Here is a 26,248-nt window from a genome sequence, read left to right on the forward strand (position 1 = left end):
AGTTAACATAAATTATGTTTTCAGAAAGAGCCAGTGTGTGTTCATCAGATCTAAGATTTGTAAGAATAAATATCATGGACTCACCTTGTAGATTAACAAAAAATAAATTTGTACTACTTGAACATTCGGAAAACTAAAAAGGCTCATACTGCTCTAAAAATTATAAGGGTACAAATGTACACAGAAAATTCCATTTCACACATTTATAAAAGTTAAAGTTTTTTTTTATTATTACTATTTAATTGGTAAAGAAAAATGTATGTTTACAAAACATTACACATTCGCTAGTGTATATATGGCTTTAAGATGAACACAATTAACTGTGTGTTAATCAAGGAATTCACTTAAATATATAAATATTTACCATTCACTTAACTTCAGAATAATAGTTAACTCACAAAAAAATACTTCCTTTTTTCTCATTAACTATATTTGATCCAGTATTACATTGGCGGTTTACTCACGTAACACTTGAAGTCTGACACTTCCACTTGCAGTCACTCCCTGAGTGCTGCCGATGCTCACGCTGTACGGATTCGAGTCACGTAGTGTCAGTCTGAAGAGCGACAGAGATCCCGTCATTGTGTTCAGATGGGCTCTCCCTTCATAGCCCTGTCCGTATGAAACAGAAGCACCCATCCAAATCACCACATTGTTAGTATTGTTTAACGTCCAGCTCACTGTCTGTAACACGACATTTGATGGATTAAGTGAAAAGTTTAATGTCACATCGACGCCCACCCATCCGAAAATGGGGCTTGTGCTTGTGAGCAACCTGTGGGAAAAGATGATACGTATTTATTATAATTTATATTCAAACATTAAATAAAAAACAATAAATATAATTTGACTATAGCGGTAAAAAAAGCTAAAATATGTTAAAGTAATGTAAGCATCTTTCTTACCAACCTATATTGCTAAGATAAAAAAAACGGGAATATTCGGAGCCTCAGATCACCTAAGCTGTAACATCCATCCATTATCCAACTCACTATATGCTAACTACAGGGTCACGGGGGTCTACTGAAGCCAATCCCAGGCAACACAGGGTGCAAGGCAGGAAACAAACCCTGGGCAGGGTGCGCACACACACAATAGGGACAATTTATAACCACCAATGCACCAAACCTGCATGTCTTTGGACTGTGGGATGAAACCAGAGCACCCGGAGAAAACCCACGCAGACACGGGGAGCATATACAAAGTCCATGCAGGGAGGACCCGGGAAGTGAACTGGGTCTCCTAACTGCGAGGCAGCAGCGCTACGCACTGCGCCACCATGCTGCCAAGCTGTAACATCACTGAAGCTAAATATTCGCATTTTTAGTACCTACGTTTCTCTATGGTTGGATGCACAAACGAAAGGAGAGGCAAAATGACATTTATTACAATACTTATAATGCTCTCTTTTACATTTTAGCATCCTGTGGTTAAAGGAAGTGTCCAATTAGAAATATTATCAGGATGCATACTGTAGAAGTGTATTTTATAAACATACTAAAAACTGCATTAAGAACTTGTGTAAGACCAGCTGTTTTTTTTTCTTTTTTTTAGTTTGTTTAGGTAAATGAATATTTAGTTTTACAGGTGCTTCCAAATCTGTGTCTGTCTTGTTTCTCAGGTTTATCTTTGTGTCTGTGTGAGTTTTTTTTTTGCATACTCAGGATGTCCCCTGACAGCCTGCTTGTGTGATGTATTATTTAATAATCCTAAATTCACTTGGTGTGAGTGAGTGTGGTCATTCATGTGAGTATGCTCAGGGTTCTATTATAAGCTTGGTTCCTGCCTTGCTCATGATGCTGTCCAGATAGGTCCCTTTTACTTCACTTCTGACCTGGATTAAGCAAGTTCAATAATACATGAATGTATATAACTGATAATCACACTAAGATCACAAGGGGAAATTATGTTTTGAGCTTCATAGACATGTAGAGTTGTGTGTCATTAGCTTAGAACTGAATATTGCCATTATGCCATTGAGTTCAGCTCACGGTGCCAGTGGGTTCATCTGTAATTCAAATGGTAAATATTATTCAGGCTATTGACTATTTTTATTACATCTATTATGCTAATTTTTTACATACAATACAATACAATTTATTTTTGTATAGCCCAAAATCACACAAGAAGTGGCGCAATGGGCTTTAACAGGCCCTGCCTCTTGACAGCCCCCCAGCCTTGACTCTCTAAGAAGAAAAAACTCCCCAAAAAAAACCCTTGTAGGGAAAAAAAGTGAAACTTTGGCAAAGGCAGTTCAAAGAGAGATCCCTTTCCAGGTAGGTACATACCACATACACACTAGATGTACACATGTGTTTTTACTTTGGACAAATACTAAATGATAAACTATAAAACACTGGTTGGTCTGATTCTTGCTCTACATCGCACGCCCAATAATCACTAACGTATTAATTCGATCCATTAAAATAATGTGTATTTCCTGTGCAGCGTTAAGATATACAGTATCTTTCATTTACCCTGACGAATTTAACTACAGGTATGTTTTTTCTCCGCATTCTAATTTACAAAGTAAATAAAGTGTTTTTGCAAATAAAACGCCAATTTTGGAGATGCTGCGCCCTCTACCGTCCTTATGATATAACGCACACACTCACTTATAGTCTGTGAATCCGGATACCAAGTTCTCGTTGGTTACTTATTCTGATGACAATGGAGGTACGCGCTGGAGTCGTTTTGGCTGCTCTCTGTCTGTCTCTGTTTTCGTGTATGTAGCGCATTTTTAAGTTGTGCCTATGACTTTTTAACAGATTTATCATGCAAATTATTTATTTATGGTAATATTTTAATTAGTTAATAACATTCATTTTTTTATTACAGACTGTTGCTCTGCCGCTTGCCTCATATCTCCTCAGAACATACTTAATGGGGCAGTAGGTGGAGAAATCACATTTAATTTGTCAATTGATCCAGTCGATCAAACGACGAAAACTGGAACCTGGACATTTGGTACGAAACCTGTTGTGACCTGGACGGAGTCAAATATGATTTATACAAAGGATTATATAGGAAGAGTCGAGGTGTCCCGCGCCACTGGCACTCTTAAATTTAATAAGCTGTTTGCTACTGACTCTGGAGAATACACAGTGACGATTACAACAGCTCCGTCTATGCTCAATCTAAATGGAAGAGTTGAGTTAAAAGTGTATGGTGAGTAACTGTACGATACAAATGATACCAATGAACACAATAAACCTACAGACTGACAATGTTTTTTTTTCCTTCACTCCAAAACTGAGTGCATTTGAGCTAACATTTCGTGTAAGTGGGTAAGTTTCAAATCTGTTAGCTATTCACAGTTTTAGTTCTGCCTAAAAAAATGTAAATGTCTTAAGTGTTGAAAGATCCAGTGAATAGTTAAGATTTTAGTGAATGCTTAACTAATACTGCTTAATGTTTTGGATGCCCCACTGGACAGTCAATACAAGCCTAACCTTTTTACTTGTAAATATATGGATTTCTGTCCCTGCACCTCTGAGTCTTCAGTAGCCCATAATGGACAAGCTTTCTCAGATGACCTGTCAGTTGGCCATTCCTCAAAATAATAGAAAAAAATTCTCTCTTCAAAACCAGGCACTTTGTGTTTCCTCTAATGGTCTGGAGGAGAAATATTAGTCTCTGATCAGTTGTCTTTCTACAGGTGGTTGTCAATGAGGTGATCCTATGGCCTCTTGCAAGCCTCACATGGATTTCTGTCTGATAGAGTCAGGCAACCTGAGCAGGGCTGGACCAGACATTAAGCAAAATAAGAATATGCTCAGGGCATCAAAGGAAGGGGGCACCACAGAAATGGTCAATTTGCAGATTTACCAAAGACCATTTGATGCTCAACTGCAAATGGTGCACTAAACTAAAAAAAAAAATAAAATCTGACTTCTTTCCTCTTGCAGTTACCTCAATGTAATTAAAGGCTCAGTGCAGTTTCTCCTATTTGTTTAAACAACAGCAAAAGTGAAGCAAAGACACTGAAAAACTATTTTGTGATAACATTATCGAATTCTTGACAAATTAAGTGGCATAGATTTCAAACAACTGCTAACTTGTCAAGGACTTGACAGCCCAGCCAATTCTGCCCAAGAGTGCACCATTTCATACTAAAATATATGTGTGTGTGTATATGTCTGTTTCTCCTGCCATTGAAATGCTTAGTAATCTTAATCATCTGCCCAGTAATCCATAGCTACCTCTCTCTCAACACCAAGTGAGGGTACAGGCATTGCAGCATCCAATTGTAAAGTGAATTTAATTAATTTATTAAATGTGAATAAACGTGAATTTTCCAAGCAGGCATGTTGCAACCAAGCTGTGAATGGCATTTACTTATTTACTTTTTCACATTGATCTCTTTCCAGCATTTTGTAACTCAAATGTCTGCCTTAAATTGTGTGTGCAACTTCATAATGGTTGGTGTCCTTAGCTATGGTAAACTAATATTCTATATTGTTATAGAGAAAGGGAGTTAGCAGTAGTGTTTTCATGGTCAAACTAAAATTTGCACTTTTTAGCTGGTGCTGCCGATTGCACAGTTTCACAGTTTCATAATAGAAGGAAAATAGCTTTTTTTTTTTTTTTTGGTTTGACATGAAGTTGTTCCAATTAGCTTATTCACTGCTTCTTGGTCCAGGAGTCATCTGACAAAAGAATTAGTTGTGGATCTCAATAAAGAGTTACACTTTGTTCTACATCAGTAGAGCATCAGTGAGAAATGCTAGCTTTGTTTCATTAGTTATATTACTTGATCTAAGTTGAACTTAGACATAACACTAAAGGAGACACAGGAGCACCTTCATTTTGGTATTATTGAACAACATCATTTTGCCTAATATATACTATCTTTTGAGTGAAACTGTATTTTCTGTACTGCAGTTATGTCTTAAGGGTGACCTTTTGAATTTCTGTTTTATTTATTGTGAATGCTTTTAAGAGCTCAGCATCAAGGAATAATTTCAAAGTACTTCATGCACATGGCAAAATATTCCTGAAACTAAAACTTATGAAACACCATAAGAAATGATTTTGATAGTGCATGAAATGTACACTATATTGTATTTTATGGAACTTAAATTTCATGTGAATATACCCTGTATACTCTAATTAATGGACAGCATGGTAATGCAGTGGTTAGGTTTTCAAACTAAAGCCCTAAGGCTGTACTCTGTAGGAGGCAATGGGTGGCAATGGATGAGATGGCAGCGCCCTGAGGTGTCTGTGTGCTGTTTGTCATTTCCATTCATTCTCAGCGATAGAGTAAATGCAAACATGACACTTCTTTTTTCATTTAACAAAAATTGCATAGTATCCTAGAAATTTAGTCGCTAATCACTTTTGTTATTAAAAAAACTTCTTTTAATTTACTTTATTGGCATATTAGGAGCCAGTAAATGGAAGTTGATCTGGAAAATATCAGTTACCAAAATGGAACATAAGGACACCAGTAATCATAATTCAATGACAATAAGTACTGTCAGGACTGGGTAAAATCTGGGGATGGAGCTGAAGGGGAAGTGGCATTTTTTACATAGGGAGATACTGTACTGGTTGAAACTGAACCAGTGTAACTATTCAACTGAAACATAATGTTCAAAGAACGATGAAGTAACAGTGACTACTCACTACTAAAAATTGGTTGATATTTTATTATCCTATTAATTACCTCTCCAAAAAAAACAACTAATGTGGTTGTATTCCCAGCTTCCTCCAACATACAGCTGCCTTAACAGATTAATCGATTCTCAGGTCAGTGTGCTTATAAATGCTAATGTAAGATAAATATGCTACACAACTATGGGATGTCATGATTTGACTCATTTTAAAATTTTCTTAATGGTTCCTGGGCTCTAAATATTATCTTTTGAAGGTTTCTGATACCAAGGAATCTAACAGTCATATTTATTTTATGTTTCAATGCGTGTTTTATGCATTAGCCCACAGTTCCATTTTGTTTTTCTATGGGCACCTCCATTTTGGAATTTTAATGTTGACAGTACCTATTTGGTTGTTAGGGGTGACATCAGGGGTCAGGGATAGTACAACATCACAAGACAAAGAGGTCAACCTTTCCGACTTCCTGATTGTCAAAATTTGGATTCACTAAAAAGACCCAGCATTCTGCTTGTTGATTTGAAATGCTTTTTGATTTCAAGATCTTTTCTGTCTCTGACTTTGATTTACGTCTCTCATTGTGACCAGGTGATATGCACTATTCTGGCTTTCAATCTCCTCACTCATCTTTCATTGTGATTTTTTTTGTCTTATGTTCTAGGCTTAGTTTATGATATTCTCACTCACCTGATTATGACTTTAGCTTTCTTTACCTGACATCACTGTATCTCCTGGTTGCATACAATTGCTGACAAGTGCTGTCAGTGCCTAGTGTGGTTGATACATCCTAATAGGCAATTTCCTTACATCAAAGGGCTAACTTACAGTATATTACTGCTTTACAGGAAAAAAGTGAAAGTGAAAGGTCTGTAAACAGGTAGTTCCTAGCAAAATGCTTTTCCCGATCTATGTTTTACATCAATTAATTAAATTATATATTTTGATTATTACAGCAGTTCCACAGTCATCACTTCATGAAAATTTTAAAATACATGTAAACTTTACATAATTAAGAATAATGATGCTCTTCTCACTTTGTTTAAAAGTAACAGACTAAGTTGCACATTTAGCATGAAGCACATACTTCAGGTTAAAACAGTGTTATTTAGTCCAGCTGTAATCTAAAGTAGTTGCAGCATAATGTTCTGTTTCAATCAGCCTTTCCAAAGCAAAGAGATTATTTACTGTCCAGTTCATGATTAGTATTCCGATAATCCAGATATTAAGAAAACCTAGGTATGAAAGATTTGTGGGTGACAAGTTGCACTCCTTTTCTCTAAAGACCATCTGTTCCTAACTTTAGCTGCATTTTCATTCCAAATCCACATTTTTTCACAAGATGTTTTATTTTGCAAAATTTTTAAATCTTGGGGTTCTTTCACTAAAGTTGAAATTTGGAGACTGATAAGAGTAAATGAGCACAGCATTTCTACATGTTTTGCAGCCGCATCCACAAGCTAAATACCTTTACTTACTACAGTATGTCAGAGTTTTTAGACTGTGCTCTACAACTAGTTACTGATACTTCTGATGGGAGAGTTAAAGTATCCATTATTTCTTTCTTCTGATTATGCCTAGTGGGAGTCCCTGAAGCTGTCAGATATTTTCTGTTTCTTTATAGGCCCAAAGTCATTTGTTACTCCAAAGGCATACTTAAAGTCGATGTAAATATTAATGGATTTGCCCATTGCCAGTTCACAAGCTTTTTTAAAGTTGCCAGTTAACCCTGTTGTGTAGTTGGTCCAGGGCTTAATACTCCCTGGCTTTCCAATTAGTAGTCATTGGTTACTGTTCGTCCAAACATTCATTGACTATTCTGTATATATGATGAACTATAGTAGTATTATGTCAGGGTGCTTCTTTTAAAATGTCAATCAAAAATGATTGATGATTTGATGGCCCGCACCCTTTTCTCGGATTTGTGGATTAAATGACGTGCTCCGCCCCCGTAGTTTCATTGGTGAATTATGATCTGTAATTCCCTAACCCCGCCTTAATCACACCCCCTCCATCTGATTGGTCAGGGTTTGTGTCAAGAGCAGTTTGATGGGTGTTGATCCCACCTTAATCCCACCCCACCCGTCTGATTGGTTCAGGGTTTGTGTCAAGAGCAGTTTGATGGATGTTGCCTCTGCATTGCACCCCGGCTGTCCAGGTCTCCCTGATAGTATGAACCATGCCCCTGCATCTATCTGTTATTTATAATATTATCACAAGATTAAAATATCTATCTATCTAACCTTTGCTTTATAATTTGTAAAAAATGAAAACCTTTTTTTTTTTTATCTAAACCGCGTACAGGTACTGCAGTAAAACATCCTTTACAATTTCACAGAAAATCCTCTCGCAGAAAGGCAAGCTTCCAACAGCTGATGTGAATCAGGTTTCTCATCTCACAGAAAGGGAGGCAGACACATTGCTGCTGCTGGAAGCTGACAGGCTCTGCGCGCGGGCAAGTGCATACAAGCATGTGCAGCACCTTCTTCCATGAGACGCACGTTTTGTGTTTTATAACTTTTGAAGGTAATGTATTTTAGGTATTGCGTGTAAAGCACGAGATAACTAGTTTGATATAAGCCTTTTAAAAATCACACAGAAGTAAATAGTATACAGCAATTCCCTTTTAAAACACATATAAAAAATCTATTATTTGCTTTATAATTTTTAATTATAATTAAAATAATTAATATAATTATAATTTATAATTGTATAAAAAATCTACCTATCTATCTAAAACAAACCCTTTTCTATCAAATACCCCACATTTATGTATGTATTTTCAGCTGAGCTAAGGATCCACATTGTGGAAGCATTTCGCTTAACTTTCTAAAGGTGAGAGCTGTACCCAGACGCACAGAGTGAACGGGCACGCTGGAATAACAATAACAATAACACACTTAAGTCCAACGCCTTAACCACTCGGCCATTATGCTGGTAGAAAAAAACATTTTAAGCACTCTTTGCTACTCTGTGAAAACTATGACCATTTTTTCAGTTCCTTCAAAAAGGTGGCAGGTACATCTTGCGTGTGTATTCCATATTTATACTCTCGAACCTATTAAACTAGTAATGAAAGGAATGGCCGCGTTTAATAGGGCTCACAGAAACCCTCCTTCCTGATTTAAAAGGGTTTTTTCTTTTTAACTGTAATTATTTTTAATGCTGAGTTTTTCAACGCTGCAACGATGCTTCTTCAGCAGAAGGTTGAGTGCGTGTGTTACTGTGGTATGTTTTAAGCTACTTCACCAGGCACAGAGTATCCAATATATTAACACGGTACTAGTCAGGGTCTATTGAGGATCAGGATTTCACTTTCTTTTTTTTTTTAAATCTGGTGCCTCTTTTTTCTATCTTGTGCATTGTTCAGTAAACCTTATTTTTTGGTGGATCCGAACATTTTGCTTATGCTCCACTCATTATTCTCTTTAGGTTTTTAACTGTTATCCCTACATTTGTAAGTTTCAGCAGTCCTTTGAAAATGTTTCTGTGACAGTAGTAAGTAGTAACTCTACCATATTGTGCAAAAATCCAGACTACTCACTTTTAAAAGCTCTGATCTGAATTTACCAATTCATCCAATATGTCAGCTTTGCCTTCATCTCACTACTGCAATTGGGTCTTCCTCTTTGTAGATTTATGTTGTAGGGGTTTATTTGTAAAGCACTTTGTGGCACTTCAAGCTAAATTAGACTTCCTTGGTTATTCAGCTGTTCATCAGTGTTCCATCTTGTTATAAAATGTATTTAGTCTCTCTCTTTATTTACTAAACATTTTATATGTTGAATAGAAAACAATTATCTTGTTCAGGCTTTAATTTAAAACAGCATTTTCATCAACATGCTATAACCACGTTGGTACTCAGGGTGCTTTGTATAATGCAAAATTTTTTTAATTCTGTTAATGCTTGGTAATAGCATTCCATTTTACATCAGTTATGATACCCTGAAAAATAAGAATGGTTATAGTAAGTTATATGAGCATATACACTTACCAGGGCTACATATGGCAACTATCATTGAAAACTGCTTTGCCCTTGTTTGTGAAAAATCACCCTTTGTGTTTAGTAGCATTTAGGGTGAAGGGGATGTAAGTTTGAGTTGTGATTACAAGAATCAAGAAGTGTCTGCATTCTTCTTGAATACAAGTCAAAGGACCAGGGTTTGTGCAGTGATCATGGTCAAGGTCAGAGTTAAGCTAAACATTATTTTTCCAAAATGAAGCATTTACTTGCCCATATCCATATCAAGCAAGTATCACAAATATAAGACAGTAAAAAACTAAATTTACAAACACTAAGTCACAGAGGAATTAAAAAAAAAACATATTAAGACCAGATCAACATGGGATCACCCCAAGCTCACAGCACACTGTAACTGAACCTATGTGTTGTGCAGTAAATTATTAGCTAAACTGACATCTATTTAGTCAGTTTCATGGGTCTGCAAAGAGTTGGGGAAAACATTAGTTAACATCTGCTAGTATTATGCTAATTAACATTAGCCTGCTATTGTTATGACCTTGTCTGGAACTAAAAGTGGGTTTTGTGTTCCTCCTGATTCAGGAAGAACATTAAATATTGGAGTTAGAAATATTAACTAGACTAGTAGTCTTGATTGTAATGGCATTTGTGCCAAAATACATACACACATACATACATACATACATACATACATACATACATACATACATACATACATACATACATACATACATACATAAATGTAATTTTTAAGTAAATAATCACATGAACAAGTGGAGTTATAATGGAGTTATTACAATTTGAAAAACTGCAATGATGTACAAAAAAGATTGACTGAGTTATAGGTGAGAAAACCAGCATGAAAAAAAACTTTTTGAAATAAATAATAAGTTTTTTTGACATGTGCAATCTGGAATAGTCTGAATATGTCTTAAAGAGTTAATTTTGAAATAAAACTTGCAAAAGTCAAATTAAAAATATTAAATATTAAAACTGAATAAAACACAGAAGTACCATTTAAGGGTATCAATTAGTGTTAAGTATTATCAAAACTGTGTTCTATTTTATAAGGTTTATTTATTTATTTCTTAGTCTTCTTTCGGCTGCTCCCGTTAGGGGTCGCCACAGCGGATCATCTTCTTCCATATCTTTCTGTCCTCTGCATCTTACTCTGTTACACCCATCACCTGCATGTCTTCTCTCACCAAATCCATAAACCTTCGCTTAGGCCTTCCTCTTTTCCTCTTCCCTGGCAGCTCTATCCTTAGTATCCTTCTCCCAATATACCCAGCATCTCTCCTCTGCACATGTCCAAACCAACGCAATCTCGCCTCTCTGACTTTGTCTCCCAACCGTCCAACTTGAGCTGACCCTCTAATGTACTCATTTCTAATCCTATCCATCCTCGTCACAACCAGTGCAAATCTTAGCATCTTTAACTCTGCCACCTCCAGCTCTGTCTTCTGCTTTCTGGTCAGTGCCACCATCTCCAACCCATATAACATAGCTGGTCTCACTACTGTCCTGTAGACCTTCCCTTTCACTCTTGCTGATACCCATCTGTCACAAATTACTCCTGAAACTCTTCTCCACCCATTCCACCCTGCCTGCACTCTCTTTTTCACCTCTCTTCCACAAGTATTTAAATTCATTCACCTTCGCCATCTCTACTCCCTGCATCCTCACCATTCCACTGACCTCCCTCTCATTTACACACATGTATTCTGTCTTGTTATTACTGACCTTCATTCCTCTCCTCTCTGGAACATATCTCAACCTCTCCAGGGTCTCCTCAACCTGCTCTCTACTATGGCTACAGATCATAATGTCATCAGCAAACATCACAGTCCACAGGGACTCCTGTCTAATCTCGTCTGTCAACCTGTCCATCACCATTGCTAATAAGAAAGGGCTCAGAGCCGATCCCTGATGTAATCCCACCTCCATGTTGAATGCATCCATCACTCCTGCCACAGACCTTACCACTGTGACACGTCCATCATATATATACTGTACAACTCTTACATACTTCCTGATTCACTATCTCCACATCATACAACCTCTTCTCTCTCTCATTCTCTTCATTAATCAGCCTCTCAAAGTACTCTTTCCATCTGCTCAACACACTCTCCTCACTTATGAGTACATTTCCATCTTTATCCTTCATCACCCTAACCTGCTGCACATCTTTCCCAGCTCGGTCCCTCTGTCTAGCCAATCGGTACAGGTCCTTTTTTCCCTCCTTAGTGTCGAACCTCTCATACAGCTCATCATATGCTTTTTCTTTAGCGTTCGCCACCTCTGTCTTCACCTTGTGCCTTATCTCCTTGTACTCGTCTACTTTTTGCATCTCTCTGACTATCTCACTTTTTCTTTGCCATCCTCTTCCTCTCCTCTGTACTCTCCTGTATTTCCTCATTCCACCACCAGGTTTCCTTTTCCTCCTTCCAGATGCCAAGCACCCTTCTTGCTGTCACCCTTATTACATCTGCTGTTTCCCAGCTGTCTGGTTTATTTATATATTTATTTAAGTTACTTATAAACAAAATTATTGGCTGCATTTTGCTTTGAACTTAACAATAGTTTGATACAGCTTTAAGAATTAGAATGCAAGACAAACCTATACAGTTAATAATAAATGTTGCTGTTTCAATAGGTCTATCTTGTATCTCTCTTTATTTTAACCTTTTCACAAGAAACCCTTGCGGCAGGGAAATATACAACATATATTGAAAATGAACAGTGCCAACATGCTAACTAAAAAAGACGACTCATCTGGATAAGATATTTTAGAATATGTACCTGTTCGCTACCCATATGAGTCTGACAAAATAAATGGTCTCCACTTAATTATCAAACTTCCTACGGGGTTCTATGGATATTGTAATGGAGAATGCAAAATATTCTATAATATTTATTCTTTAAAGGTCAATATGACAGAGATATAGTGCACGTGTCCACAGTGTTAACCAGTCACAGTACATTATGTTCAAATTTCACCTATTGTTTTTCAGAAGAGATAGGACAAATGCTGCATGTGTTCTGTTTTCTGTGAAGAGAATGAGAGAGAGAAGAGGTTGGATGATGTGGAGATAGTGAATCAGGAAGTGCAACAGATTAGCAAGGAGGAAGTAAGGACAGCTATGAAGAGGGTGAAAAATGGAAAGGCTGTTGGTCCATATGACATACCTATGGAAGCATGGAGGTGTTTAGGAGAGATGGCAGTGGAGTTTTTAACCAGATTGTTTAATGGAATCTTGGAAAGTGAGAGGATGCATGAGGAGTGGAGAAGAAGTGTACTGGTGCCGATATTTAAGAATAAGGGGGATGTGCAGGACTGCAGTAACTACAGGGGAATAAAATTGATGATCCACAGCATGAAGTTATGGGAAAGAGTAGTGGAAGCTAGGTTAAGAAGTGAGGTAATGATTAGTGAGCAGCAGCATGGTTTTATGCCAAGAAAGAGCACCACAGATGCAATGTTTGCTCTGAGGATCTTGATGGAGAAGTTTAGAGAAGGCCAGAAGGAGTTGCATTGCGTCTTTGTGGACCTGGAGAAAGCATATGACAGGGTGCCTCGAGAGGAGCTGTGGTATTGTATGAGGAAGTCGGAAGTGGCAGAGAAGTACGTAAGAGTTGTACAGGATATGTATGAGGGAGGTGTGACAGTGGTGAGGTCTGTGGCAGGAGTGACGGATGCATTCAACATGGAGGTGGGATTACATTAGGGATCAGCTCTGAGTGTTTGCTGATGACATTGTGATCTGTAGCGATAGTAGGGAGCAGGTTGAGGAGACCCTGGAGAGGTTGAGATATGCTCTAGAGAGGAGAGGAATGAATGTCAATAGGATCAAGACAGAATACATGTGTGTAAATGAGATGGGGGTCAGTGGAATGGTGAGGATGCAAGGAGTAGGATTGGCGAAGGTGGATGAGTTTAAATACTTGGGATCAACAGTACAGAGTAATGGGGATTGTGGAAGAGAGGTGTAAAAGAGAGTGCAGGCAGGGTGGCATGGGTGGAGAAGAGTGTCAGGAGTAATTTGTGACAGACGGGTATCAGCAAGAGTGAAAGGGAAGATCTACAGGACGGTAGTGAGACCAGTTATGTTTGATAATACTTAACACAAACTGATATCCTTAAATGTTACTTCTATGTTTTATTCAGTTTTAATATTTAATATTTTTAATTTGACTTTTGCAAATTTTATTTCAAAATTAACTCCTTAGTCTTATTCAGACTATTCTAGATTGCAAATTTCAAAAAATCTTTTTTATACATCGTTGCAGTTTTTCAAATTGTAATAACTCCTTTATAACTCCACTTTTTCATGTGATTATTTACTTAATAATTACATTTATTTATGTATGTATGTATGTGTGTATGTATTTTGGCACAAATGCCAAATGCCATTACAATCAAGACTACTAGTCTAGTTAATATTCCTAACTCTAATATTTAATGCCCTTCCTAAATCAGGAGGAACACAAAACCAACTTTTAGTGCCAGACAAGGTCATAACAATAGCAGGCTAATGTTAATTAGCATAATACTAGCAGATGTTAAATAATGTTTTCCCCAACTCTTTGCAAACCCATGAAACTGACTAAATAGATGACAGTTTAGCTAATAATATACTGCACAACACATAGGTTCAGTTACAGTGTGCTGTGAGCTTGGGGTGATTCCTTGTTGATCTGGTCTTAATATGTTTTTTTTTAATTTCCTCTGTGACTTAGTGTTTGTAAATTTAGTTTTTTTACTGTCTTATATTTGTGATACTTGCTTGATATGGATATGGGCAAGTAAATGCTTCATTTTGGAATAATAATGTTTAGCTTAACTTTGACCTTGACCATGATCACTGCACAAATGCTACTAAAACAAAGGGTGATTTTTCACAAACAAGGGCAAAGCAGTTTTCAATGATAGTTGCCATATGTAACCTGGACTACCTAAAAGAAAGAATAACCCACACAGTTTTTAGTTAAATTTTAACCACTGTGCTAACACATATAATAGATATCATGTAACTTTTCGCTAAAACATTTTCCTTCCTGATTTGCCTAACATGTCCAAAATAAGCCTAATCATAAGCCCTGTAGTGTATATGCTCATATAACTTACTATAACCATTCTTATTTTTCAGGGTATCATAACTGATGTAAAATGGAATCTTATTACCAAGCATTAACAGAATTTCTAAAACTTTGTATTATACAAAGCACCCTGAGTACCAAAGTGGTTATAGCATGTTGATGTAAATTAAAGCCTAAACAAGATAACTGTTTTCTATTCAACATATAAAATATTTAGTAAATAAAGAGAGAGACTAAATACAATTTATAACAAGATGGAACACCGATGAACAGCTGAATAACCAAGGAAATCTAATTTAGCTTGAAGTGCCACAAAGTGCTTTACAAATAAACCCTACAACATAAATCTACAAAGAAGGCCCAATTGCAGTGGTGAGATGAAGGCAAAGCTGACATATTGGATGAATTGGTAAATTCAGATCAGAGCTTTTAAAAGTAAGTAGTCTGGATTTTTACACAATATGGTAGAGTTACTACTTACTACTGTCATAGAAACATTTTCAAAGAACTGCTGAAACTTACAAATATAGGGATAACCGTTAAAAACCTAAAGGGAATAATGAGTGAAGCGTAAGCAAAATGTTCTGATCCACCAAAAAATAAGATTTACTGAACAATGCACAAGATGGAAAAAGGAGGTACCAGATTTAAAAAAAAAGAAAGTGAAATACTGATCCTCAATAGACCCTGACTAGTACTGTGTTAATATATTGGATACTCTGTGCCTGGTGAAGTAGCTTAAAACATACCACAATAACACACGCACTCAACCCTCTGCTGAAGAAGCATCGTTGCAGCGTTAAAAAACTCAGTGATAAAAAAATTACCGTTAAAAAGAAAAAAACCCTTTTAAATCAGGAAGGAGAGTTTCTCTGAGCCCTATTAAGCGCAGCCATTCCTTTCATTACTAGTTTAATAGGTTCGAGAGTATAAATATGGAATACACGTGCAAGATGTACAGCTCTCACCTTTAGAAAGTTAAGCGAAATACTTCCACGATGTGGATCCTATTTACCCCCTTCCTGATTTCTTATTCTTTTGCATGTTTGTCACACAAAATGTTTCTGATCATCAAACACATTTAACCATTAGTCAAATATAACACAAGTAAACACAAAATGCAGTTTTTAAATGATGGTTTTTATTATTTAGGGAGAAAAAAAATCCAAACCTACATGGCCCTGTGTGAAAAAGGAAGGGGGCAAATAGTTTTTCACACCACTGTAAATGTATTTGATTATTTATAATGTGGGGTATTTGATAGAAAAGGGTTTGTTTTAGATAGATAGGTAGATTTTTTATATAAATTATAAATTATAATTATATTAATCATTTTTATTATAATTACAAATTATAAAGCAAATGATAGATTTTTTATACGTGCTTTAAAAGGGAATTGCTGTATACTATTTACCTCTGTATGATTTTTAAAAGGCTTATATCGAACTAGTTATCTTCTGCTCTACACGCAATACCTAAAATACTTTACCTTCAAAAGTTATAAAACACATAACGTGCGTCTCATGGAAGGAGGTGCTGCACGTGCTTGTACGTGCTTGCACGCGCACAGAGCCTGTCAGCTTCCAGCAGCAGCAATGTGTCTGCGTCCCTTTCTGTGAGATGAGAAACCTGATTCACATCAGCTGCTGGAAGCTTGCCTTTCTGCGTGAACCAAACAGGCGGGTGGGGTAGGATTAAGGCAGGATCAACACCCATCAAAATGCTTTTGACAAAAGCCCTGAACCACTCAGGTGGGTTGGGTGGGACAAACGCGGGGTCAGGGTGGGACCAACAACCATCAAACTGCTCTTGACACAAAACCAGACCAATCATTTGGAGGGGGTTGGATTAAAGCAGGGTATGGGTGGGGTTAGGGAGGGGACATGTTGTAACTCACCAAAAATCTGGCAGGGTGTGGAGCACATCATTTAAATCCACCAATCAGAGAAAAGAGGCGGGATTATCAAGTCATCAATCATTTTTGATTGACATTTTGACAGAAGCACCCTGACATAATACTACTAAGCATCCCCAAAATATTCTAAATCAGCATTAGGCAATGGGGTGTCTGGGATGGCCTATATTAGATTGACCATTTCAGTAATGGTGAAACTCCCATTATTTTTCCCAATTTGTCAAAATAACATGCGCCAGAGTATTCAGTGGGTCTATTTTAACTTCAGTGTTTGGGTTTTCCAGAATATCTAGCCATTCTTGACAGTGTTACACCATCCTTTCTTTTCAAACATAGTAAGGTAGATACAGAATAGGGAAATCGTAAAACTAGTTTTTGATCCAGCATTAATGGTGAATCTTCTTGTATTGTCAATACAACAGCTTGTACAGCTCTTAAACAAGGTTATACATCCTGAAGCCACTACATCTAATTTAGGTTAATGATAACCTAATGGTCTTTGCTGCTCTCCATATTCTTCCATCAGGACTGCTTTAATAAACCCATCCTTTTTAACTACCCAGAGGGTTAATGTTTTTCTTTTTACTGTCCATAAGTCCCAAAGCTAGTGCTGAAACCAGTTCCTATTTAAAGTTCCCATATGTGTATATTTCTTCAAAAGAAAATGCAGTTGTTTCTTTATAATCACGATTACCCTTTAACTTGTCAGTCAGTAAATGTGTTTTCTTGGTATAGTCCTTAATTCACATTCTACTAAAGTTCAACAGTCCTAAAAAGTACCATAATTCCTGAATTGTCTGAGATACACAAGCTACTGCAATTGCATATCTCCTTTCCATCATAACTTTAACCTTATTTTCTGAAATCACAACTTCTGCTTTACTTAAGTGTGCTTTATCCAAGCTAGATGTTTGGCATTTGTTTTGTAGATGTAGTAACCTTTTCCTTCATTACTAATTCCCATTTTGCAAGTGGAATAATCTCACCTAACATGTGTCTTCAATCCTACAAACATCTTCCACTAGTTTTCCCAAACTGATACTTCAAGCCTCTCATCTTTTAATAGTAATTCTTACTTGTTCACTAACAGATCTTTTTAACCCTTGTAAAAATGTTACTTTTAAAGGTGGTTCTTTATGTGACCACAGGTCATCTTCTTCTAAATTATTATTAACTGCCCCTTAGTTTTCCACCCATATACTTAAAAATCTAACAGCAAATTCCAAAGGACTTTCACTATTCACTATATCCACTAATCTTTGTCCGGGCCATACCTGTACCATAATTTTGTAAAATTATTGAAAATATCCATACCAAACAAGCATCCATATCTTTCACTGATGCTTAAATAATCATCAGCAAAAAAACACATCAGGGGAATGTTTTTTTGTCCTGTGACTCAACACATCCATAACCAGATCAGAAAAGTAAGGACTTAAAGAAGATCCCTGGTGCAGACCAACTCTAAATGGCTTCTTCTCTATTACCCAAAACACTGCTTTTAACCCAAGTACTTACTACATATCCTGGACAATCCTCACATATCTATCTGATCCTTCTTTCTCTCTTATGCACCTCAAGACCTCTTGATGTGGCACTCTGTTGTAAGCCAATTCCAAATCAATAAACACCATATGCAATCTTTTGTTATTCTTGATGCTTCTTTATCAGCTGTCTCAAAGCAAAGACTGCATAAGTTGTTTCTCTCCCTGGCAGAAAAGCAAACTGCTCCTCCTCTATGGTAGTCTCTTCCCTAAGCCTTCTCTTTCCTTTCAAATTTTAATTGTGTATAAACTTCTTCCCTGTAAAGTTCTCACAGTTCTGAATATCACCCTTCTCCTAAATTCACACTCTTCTGGTATTGTTTCCTTTTCATAGATCTCCTTCATTAGAAATCTACTCCCTTTTCTCCTAAACCCTTTCACACTTCTGCTGGTATTTCATTTGGTCCTGTTGCCCTTCTATTTTTCATTCTTTTCAGTATCTCCTTTACTTCCTCCCTCCTTATTCTTGATACTAGCCCCTCATTTTCGGACTCTATCCCCAAATACTGCCCAAAGAATATAACGAAGTACTGCAGGATTTTATTTCTATTGTGGACCAAGCCTGTGTCTGTTCATCTACTTGTGTCCATGCGCAGGTTTTTATAGCATTTTTATGTTTGCTACCCAGTAATAAAACTGAATCTGATTTCTTAAAAAAAGTACGATTGATGTATATTGGAATATTTTGCAATAAATAAAGAAGCTTAGGAAGCATATTCATCTTAACAATGTTAATTCTTCCAGCTAAAGTGAGATGAAGGGTTGACCATCTATGCAAGCCTTGCTTATTTTTTTCCATACAGACAGCAAAATTTTGTTGATAAAGAGCTTTATGTTTACTTGTGATGTTTACCCCTAGGTATTTAAACTGATCTGCAATGATAAAAGGGAAGGTTTCCAATCTAATATTGTGTGCTTGAGAATTCACTGGAAAGAACACACTTTTATTCAAATTAATTCTGAGACCAGAAATCTTTTGAAATTCTGTTAGTGCTATTAGGACTGCAGGCACAGTATTTTGTGGGTCTGATATATACAGTACCATATCATCTGCATATAGAGAAATTTTCTGTTCAAGTCCTCTGATAATCCTCTTTACCTCATAAGCATTTTGACAGTGAACTGCCAGTGGCTCAATGGCGATTGCAAAAAGTAGTGGTGACAAGGGGCATTCTTGTCTGGTACCACGTTCTAGTTTAAAGTAGTCTGAATTAATGTTGTTAATACAAACTGAAGCTTCTTGATTGGTATACAGTAGTTTGATCCATGCACAAATGTTTGGGCCAAACCAAAATTTCTCCAATGTAGTGAGAAGGTAGTTCCATTCAATCATATCAAATGCTTTTTTTGCATCCAACGATAATAATATTTTTGGGGTGTTTGACTTTGCAGGTGAATATATTAAATTAAACAGGCATCGAAGATTGGAAGCTAAGTGTCGGCCTTTAATAAATTCAGTTTGCTCTTATGATATTACCTAAGGCAGCACTTCCTCCGTCCTTCTACTAGGGCTTTGGAGAGTATCTTAACATCATTATTCAGAAGTGAAATTGGTGTGTGTGATGCACATTGTAATAAGTCCTTATTTTGTTTAGGAAAGACGGTTATTAATGCTTGGCGAAAAGTTTGAGCTAGAATTTGATTGTCTCTAGCTTCTGTGAATGTTTCTAATAAAAGGGGAGCTGGCTGAGTGGAGAATTTCTTATAAAAGTCGACAGGGTAGCCATCAGGGCCTGCTGCTTTCCCATTCTGAAGTGACTTTATAGCATGTAGTAATTCTGATAGTGCCAAAGGTTTATCCAATTCCTCTGCGCTAAGTGAATCTATTTTTGATATCTGTAATACATCCAGAAATGCATTAGATTGTGTGTTGTCTTGTTTAAACTCAGTAGAATATAAGAATTTATAGTAGTCTCTAAATATGTGCATTATATCTTTATGGTCAATGATTCTGTCTCAGTCTTTGTTTGTGATTGCTGGGATTGCATTGCGAACTTCTTGCTTGTGGATTTGTTGAGCTAACATCTTATTAGCTTTCTCTCCATGTTCATAATAATGATATCTTGTTTTAAATATGAGTTGTTCAGTTTCTTTAGTTTTTAAGAGGTTGAATTCTGAATGCAAAGCCTCCTTTTTTATGAAGTGCCTCATTTGGACACCTGGCATGTTCTTGATCTATTCTAGTAATTTCGCTAATTAGCTCTGATACCTTCTTGGTTTTCAATTTATTTCTGTGAGAAAGATATGAGATAATCTGTCCTCTTAAGAAGGCCTTCAGGGATTCCCAGAGTATTCCTGCTGAAACCTGAGAGGATGTATTTGTCTCTAAAAAAATATTGATGTGCTAGGATTTAAATTCTGTACAGTTCTTATCAGCTAATAAAAGTGGATTAAGATGCCATCTCCGAGATGAGCATGTGGGGCAAAATGATTTTAGCTCCAAAATCAAAGGGGCGTTTATTTGTAGGCAAGAAATTGTTGTCTACTAAGAAATGATTATTTCTTGAGTAGCAATGATGCACCGTGAGTAGAAGGAATATGCTCTTGAGTTTGGGTTTAGAAATCTCCAGGGGTCTGATAAGTTGTGATCAGTTACAAACTGTGTAATTGGGTTTGCAGTGTTGGATGTCATCGCCTCTGTGGCAGAGGACCTATCTAGGTTTGGATTTAAAACACAATTAAAGTCCTCAGCCATTACAATTTTATGAGTGTTCACATTGGGAATGAATGCAAATACATTCTGCTGAATTCCCTGTCATTCCCTAACTACAAAGAGGACTATTTCATTTATGTTAGGTAGAATGCCCAGAGGGGACTGGGCGGTCCCTTGGCCTGGAACCCCTGCAGATTTTTTTTTTTTTTTCTCCAGCCGTCTGGAGTTTTTTTTCTGCTTTTTCTGTCCACCTTGGCCATCAGACCTTACTCCTTTTCTATGTTAACTAATGTTGTCTTATTTTAATTTTTTATTTTGTCTTTTATTTTTCTTTTCTTCATATTCTTCATTCTTCTTTCTATATAAATAAATGTTGTTGTTGTTGTTGTTGGAGACAATGCAGATACCAGGAAATCTGTGCTTTTGCCTATCTGTTCCAGGTCAGTCTCTGTAAGGCCATACCTTGAGTTTGGACTTGATGGCTGTCTAGTATGTCTAGGCTTGGGTGTAAATTTGAGTTTCTTTTCCATTTCTTTCTGAGCTCCTTTCTTACCACTCATGTTCATATATGCTTGCATATAATGTAATAGAACCTCCTCGAGGTGGGTAAATACAGGATACCTCGGGATGATAAAAAAAAGAGAAAAATTAACATTGCTGCTAATGGAGTTCAGCTTCAGACGTCCATATCCTGTAATGGACGAGACCAATCTCTTGGCACTTTTCATACTTACTGGTAGTCTCCAGTGCATTCCAGTGAATCCCTGAGAGGGCATAAGCTCTCTCTTTGGCAGAAAAGAGGTCTCACATAGAGTTCTCTTATATATGATTTCTTCTTATTCCTAGATTTATGTTAAAACTACACTCCTCCTTTGAGTGACCTATTAATTATGCTCTTCATATTTGGATGCTTCCTTAGTGTTTCACAAAATTTCTCCAGCTCTACATGGTGCTGGTCTCCGGGTCAAGGAGACTCCATTGGCTAACCAAGTCATCGACAATGAGGAAGAATCTTCTGTGGCGATCCAATTGTGCAACAACAACGTAAAAATCCAACAACTAGGAAATCACGCAACAAGAAACCACATTTCATAAGTTGTCCCACCAATGCTTTCTGCTAAGGCCAGTTTGGCGCTTCAGATGGAGTCTCTTCCAGACCTTCGCATCAGAGCAGTATTATAGGATTTTTATCTATTTTATTATAGTGTAACTCACTGAGGCAGCCTTCCGCCTCAGCCAGATGTGGCACTATTCCAAAGTGATTACTTCAAAATCACTTCACCAAAATGTTTGGTTTAATGAACCAACAACACAGGTCCCCCAACTTGGAGAAATAAATAAGTTGTGTTTTTGCTTCTTATCCCACCCTTCACTGGCTTTACCAGAAGAAATAAAGACCCGCAGTGAAGCAACATCAGAAGACTTTCGCCTATCTGTCAATCCTCCAAAATTATACTTCCAATATATTGGGAGATTGTTCATAGGCACCTATAAGTACTTATAAGATTTTGCATTTATCTGATATTTACAATAATCAGTAATCCCTCAATTCAATCCCTTAGTTCTGCATTCTCACTGTTCTTTCCGTTGCATTGAGTTAACCCTTCAGTTACACTCAATCCTTTTACTTGTGTTTAATAATTAATTATGTTATAGCTTCATATATTTTTATTTGTAATAAATTGTAAGAGATTATTAAATATTAACTAAAAATTCCATAAGCACATTAAAAAATTAATTTCAGTTGATCATCAGATAAATGTTGAATGTCATTTAATAATAGAAGGATTTATTAAGAAATATGTTAGCAGGGAATTATTTGCAAAGCTCCTTACTAAGAGACAGCTCTTCTAGAATATATAGTAACACTGTTACTAGAATATGTTGAACATAATTAAGGGTATATTCACCATTAATTTCTTGTTATTGTGTGTATGGAGGCACAGTGGTGCACTGTTACCACTGCTGCCTCGTAGTTAGGAGACCAGGGTTCACATCCTGTATCCTCCCTGTGTGGCGTTCTTGCCTTACTCTCTGTGCTTACTGGGATAGCCATCCATAACCCTGCTCAGGAAAAATGTATGGTATTATTTTTTTTTCCTTTTAGATGCTGTGCATTGCCAGGCTTCTTCACTTTCAATGACTGGTGCTGAAGCCATAAAGTGTGCATTTGTGTGACTCCATAGTGGCCTTTTCTCTAAATGCTAGTCATGCAATGGGGACCTAGATTAAGTATGTTAAAATAAAGCAAAGTCTTTGGAAAAGAGTTTATTCTTGAGCAATTTCAATGAAATAAGACAATTTCCAGTATTTTATCATGGATTCTTTAGTAAATGTAGCTTTGCCTTGATAAAAGTTTGCAAGTTTGTTTTTAGTGTATTAATCCTGACTTCTGTCTGATACGTTTTTGCTCTACACCCTTAAGACAATTTCTCCCTCTTGTTTTCTTCTTCTGTTTGCAATTAATTAATTTATCAAAATGGTTATGAATTGAACTGAAGTACTTCAAAATTGTTGGATTGGCCCTGTGTGAAAAAGGAAGGGGGCAAATAGTTTTTCACACCACTGTAAATGTATTTGATTATTTATAATGTGGGGTATTTGATAGAAAAGGGTTTGTTTTAGATAGATAGGTAGATTTTTTATATAAATTATAAATTATAATTATATTAATCATTTTTATTATAATTACAAATTATAAAGCAAATGATAGATTTTTTATACGTGCTTTAAAAGGGAATTGCTGTATACTATTTACCTCTGTATGATTTTTAAAAGGCTTATATCGAACTAGTTATCTTCTGCTCTACACTAATACCTAAAATACTTTACCTTCAAAAGTTATAAAACACATAACGTCGTCTCATGGAAGGAGGTGCTGCACGTGCTTATGCGTCTTGCACGCGCTGAAACCTGTCAGCTTCCAGCAGCAGCAATGTGTCTGCGTCCCTTTCTGTGAGATGAGAAACCTGATTCACATCAGCTGCTGGAAGCTTGCCTTTTCGTGAACCAAACAGGCGGGTGGGGTAGGATTAAGGCAGGATCAACACCCATCAAAATGCTTTTGACAAAAGCCCTGAACCACTCAGGTGGGTTGGGTGGGACAAACGCGGGGTCAGGGTGGGACCAACAACCATCAAACTGCTCTTGACACAAAACCAGACCAATCATTTGGAGGGGGTTGGATTAAAGCAGGGTATGGGTGGGGTTAGGGGAGGGGACATGTTGTAACTCACCAAAAATCTGGCAGGGTGTGGAGCACATCATTTAAATCCACCAATCAGAGAAAAGAGGCGGATTATCAAGTCATCAATCATTTTGATTGACATTTTGACAGAAGCACCCTGACATAATACTACTAAGCATCCCCAAAATATTCTAAATCAGCATTAGGCAATGGGGTGTCTGGGATGGCCTATATTAGATTGACCATTTCAGTAATGGTGAAACTCCCATTATTTTTCCCAATTTGTCAAAATAACATGCGCCAGAGTATTCAGTGGGTCTATTTTAACTTCAGTGTTTGGGTTTTCCAGAATATCTAGCCATTCTTGACAGTGTTACACCATCCTTTCTTTTCAAACATAGTAAGGTAGATACAGAATAGGGAAATCGTAAAACTAGTTTTTGATCCAGCATTAATGGTGAATCTTCTTGTATTGTCAATACAACAGCTTGTACAGCTCTTAAACAAGGTTATACATCCTGAAGCCACTACATCTAATTTAGGTTAATGATAACCTAATGGTCTTTGCTGCTCTCCATATTCTTCCATCAGGACTGCTTTAATAAACCCATCCTTTTAACTACCCAGAGGGTTAATGTTTTTCTTTTTACTGTCCATAAGTCCCAAAGCTAGTGCTGAAACCAGTTCCTATTTAAAGTTCCCATATGTGTATATTTCTTCAAAAGAAAATGCAGTTGTTTCTTTATAATCACGATTACCCTTTAACTTGTCAGTCAGTAAATGTGTTTTCTTGGTATAGTCCTTAATTCACATTCTACTAAAGTTCAACAGTCCTAAAAAGTACCATAATTCCTGAATTGTCTGAGATACACAAGCTACTGCAATTGCATATCTCCTTTCCATCATAACTTTAACCTTATTTTCTGAAATCACAACTTCTGCTTTACTTAAGTGTGCTTTATCCAAGCTAGATGTTTGGCATTTGTTTTGTAGATGTAGTAACCTTTTCCTTCATTACTAATTCCCATTTTGCAAGTGGAATAATCTCACCTAACATGTGTCTTCAATCCTACAAACATCTTCCACTAGTTTTCCCAAACTGATACTTCAAGCCTCTCATCTTTTAATAGTAATTCTTACTTGTTCACTAACAGATCTTTTTAACCCTTGTAAAAATGTTACTTTTAAAGGTGGTTCTTTATGTGACCACAGGTCATCTTCTTCTAAATTATTATTAACTGCCCCTTAGTTTTCCACCCATATACTTAAAAATCTAACAGCAAATTCCAAAGGACTTTCACTATTCACTATATCCACTAATCTTTGTCCGGGACATACCTGTACCATAATTTTGTAAAATTATTGAAAATATCCATACCAAACAAGCATCCATATCTTTCACTGATGCTTAAATAATCATCAACAAAAAACACATCAGGGGAATGTTTTTTTGTCCTGTGACTCAACACATCCATAACCAGATCAGAAAAGTAAGGACTTAAAGAAGATCCCTGGTGCAGACCAACTCTAAATGGCTTCTTCTCTATTACCCAAAACACTGCTTTTAACCCAAGTACTTACTACATATCCTGGACAATCCTCACATATCTATCTGATCCTTCTTTTCTCTCTTATGCACCTCAAGACCTCTTGATGTGGCACTCTGTTGTAAGCCAATTCCAAATCAATAAACACCATATGCAATCTTTTGTTATTCTTGATGCTTCTTTATCAGCTGTCTCAAAGCAAAGACTGCATAAGTTGTTTCTCTCCCTGGCAGAAAAGCAAACTGCTCCTCCTCTATGGTAGTCTCTTCCCTAAGCCTTCTCTTTCCTTTCAAATTTTAATTGTGTATAAACTTCTTCCCTGTAAAGTTCTCACAGTTCTGAATATCACCCTTCTCCTAAATTCACACTCTTCTGGTATTGTTTCCTTTTCATAGATCTCCTTCATTAGAAATCTACTCCCTTTTCTCCTAAACCCTTTCACACTTCTGCTGGTATTTCATTTGGTCCTGTTGCCCTTCTATTTTTCATTCTTTTCAGTATCTCCTTTACTTCCTCCCTCCTTATTCTTGATACTAGCCCCTCATTTTCGGACTCTATCCCCAAATACTGCCCAAAGAATATAACGAGTACTGCAGGATTTTATTTCTATTGTGGACCAAGCCTGTGTCTGTTCATCTACTTGTGTCCATGCGCAGGTTTTTATAGCATTTTTATGTTTGCTACCCAGTAATAAAACTGAATCT

At 36.7% G+C, this 26,248-nt stretch overlaps 1 protein-coding gene across 1 annotated transcript in view; it reads left to right on the top strand.

The window, feature by feature from the left end:
* Positions 1–2,650: 2,650 nt before the first annotated feature.
* The window catches only part of LOC120541785 (hemicentin-1-like), a 59,370-nt gene continuing 35,772 nt past the window's right edge, over positions 2,651–26,248 (top strand). The window contains exons 1-2 of the mRNA XM_039773716.1: positions 2,651–2,725; positions 2,839–3,168. Of these exons, the coding sequence (XP_039629650.1) occupies positions 2,665–2,725; positions 2,839–3,168 (391 nt within the window). The 5' untranslated portion in view covers positions 2,651–2,664. The remainder of the gene's footprint in view (positions 2,726–2,838; positions 3,169–26,248) is intronic.

Source organism: Polypterus senegalus, chromosome 12 (assembly GCF_016835505.1).
Source record: "Polypterus senegalus isolate Bchr_013 chromosome 12, ASM1683550v1, whole genome shotgun sequence".
Taxonomy (NCBI): domain Eukaryota; kingdom Metazoa; phylum Chordata; class Cladistia; order Polypteriformes; family Polypteridae; genus Polypterus; species Polypterus senegalus.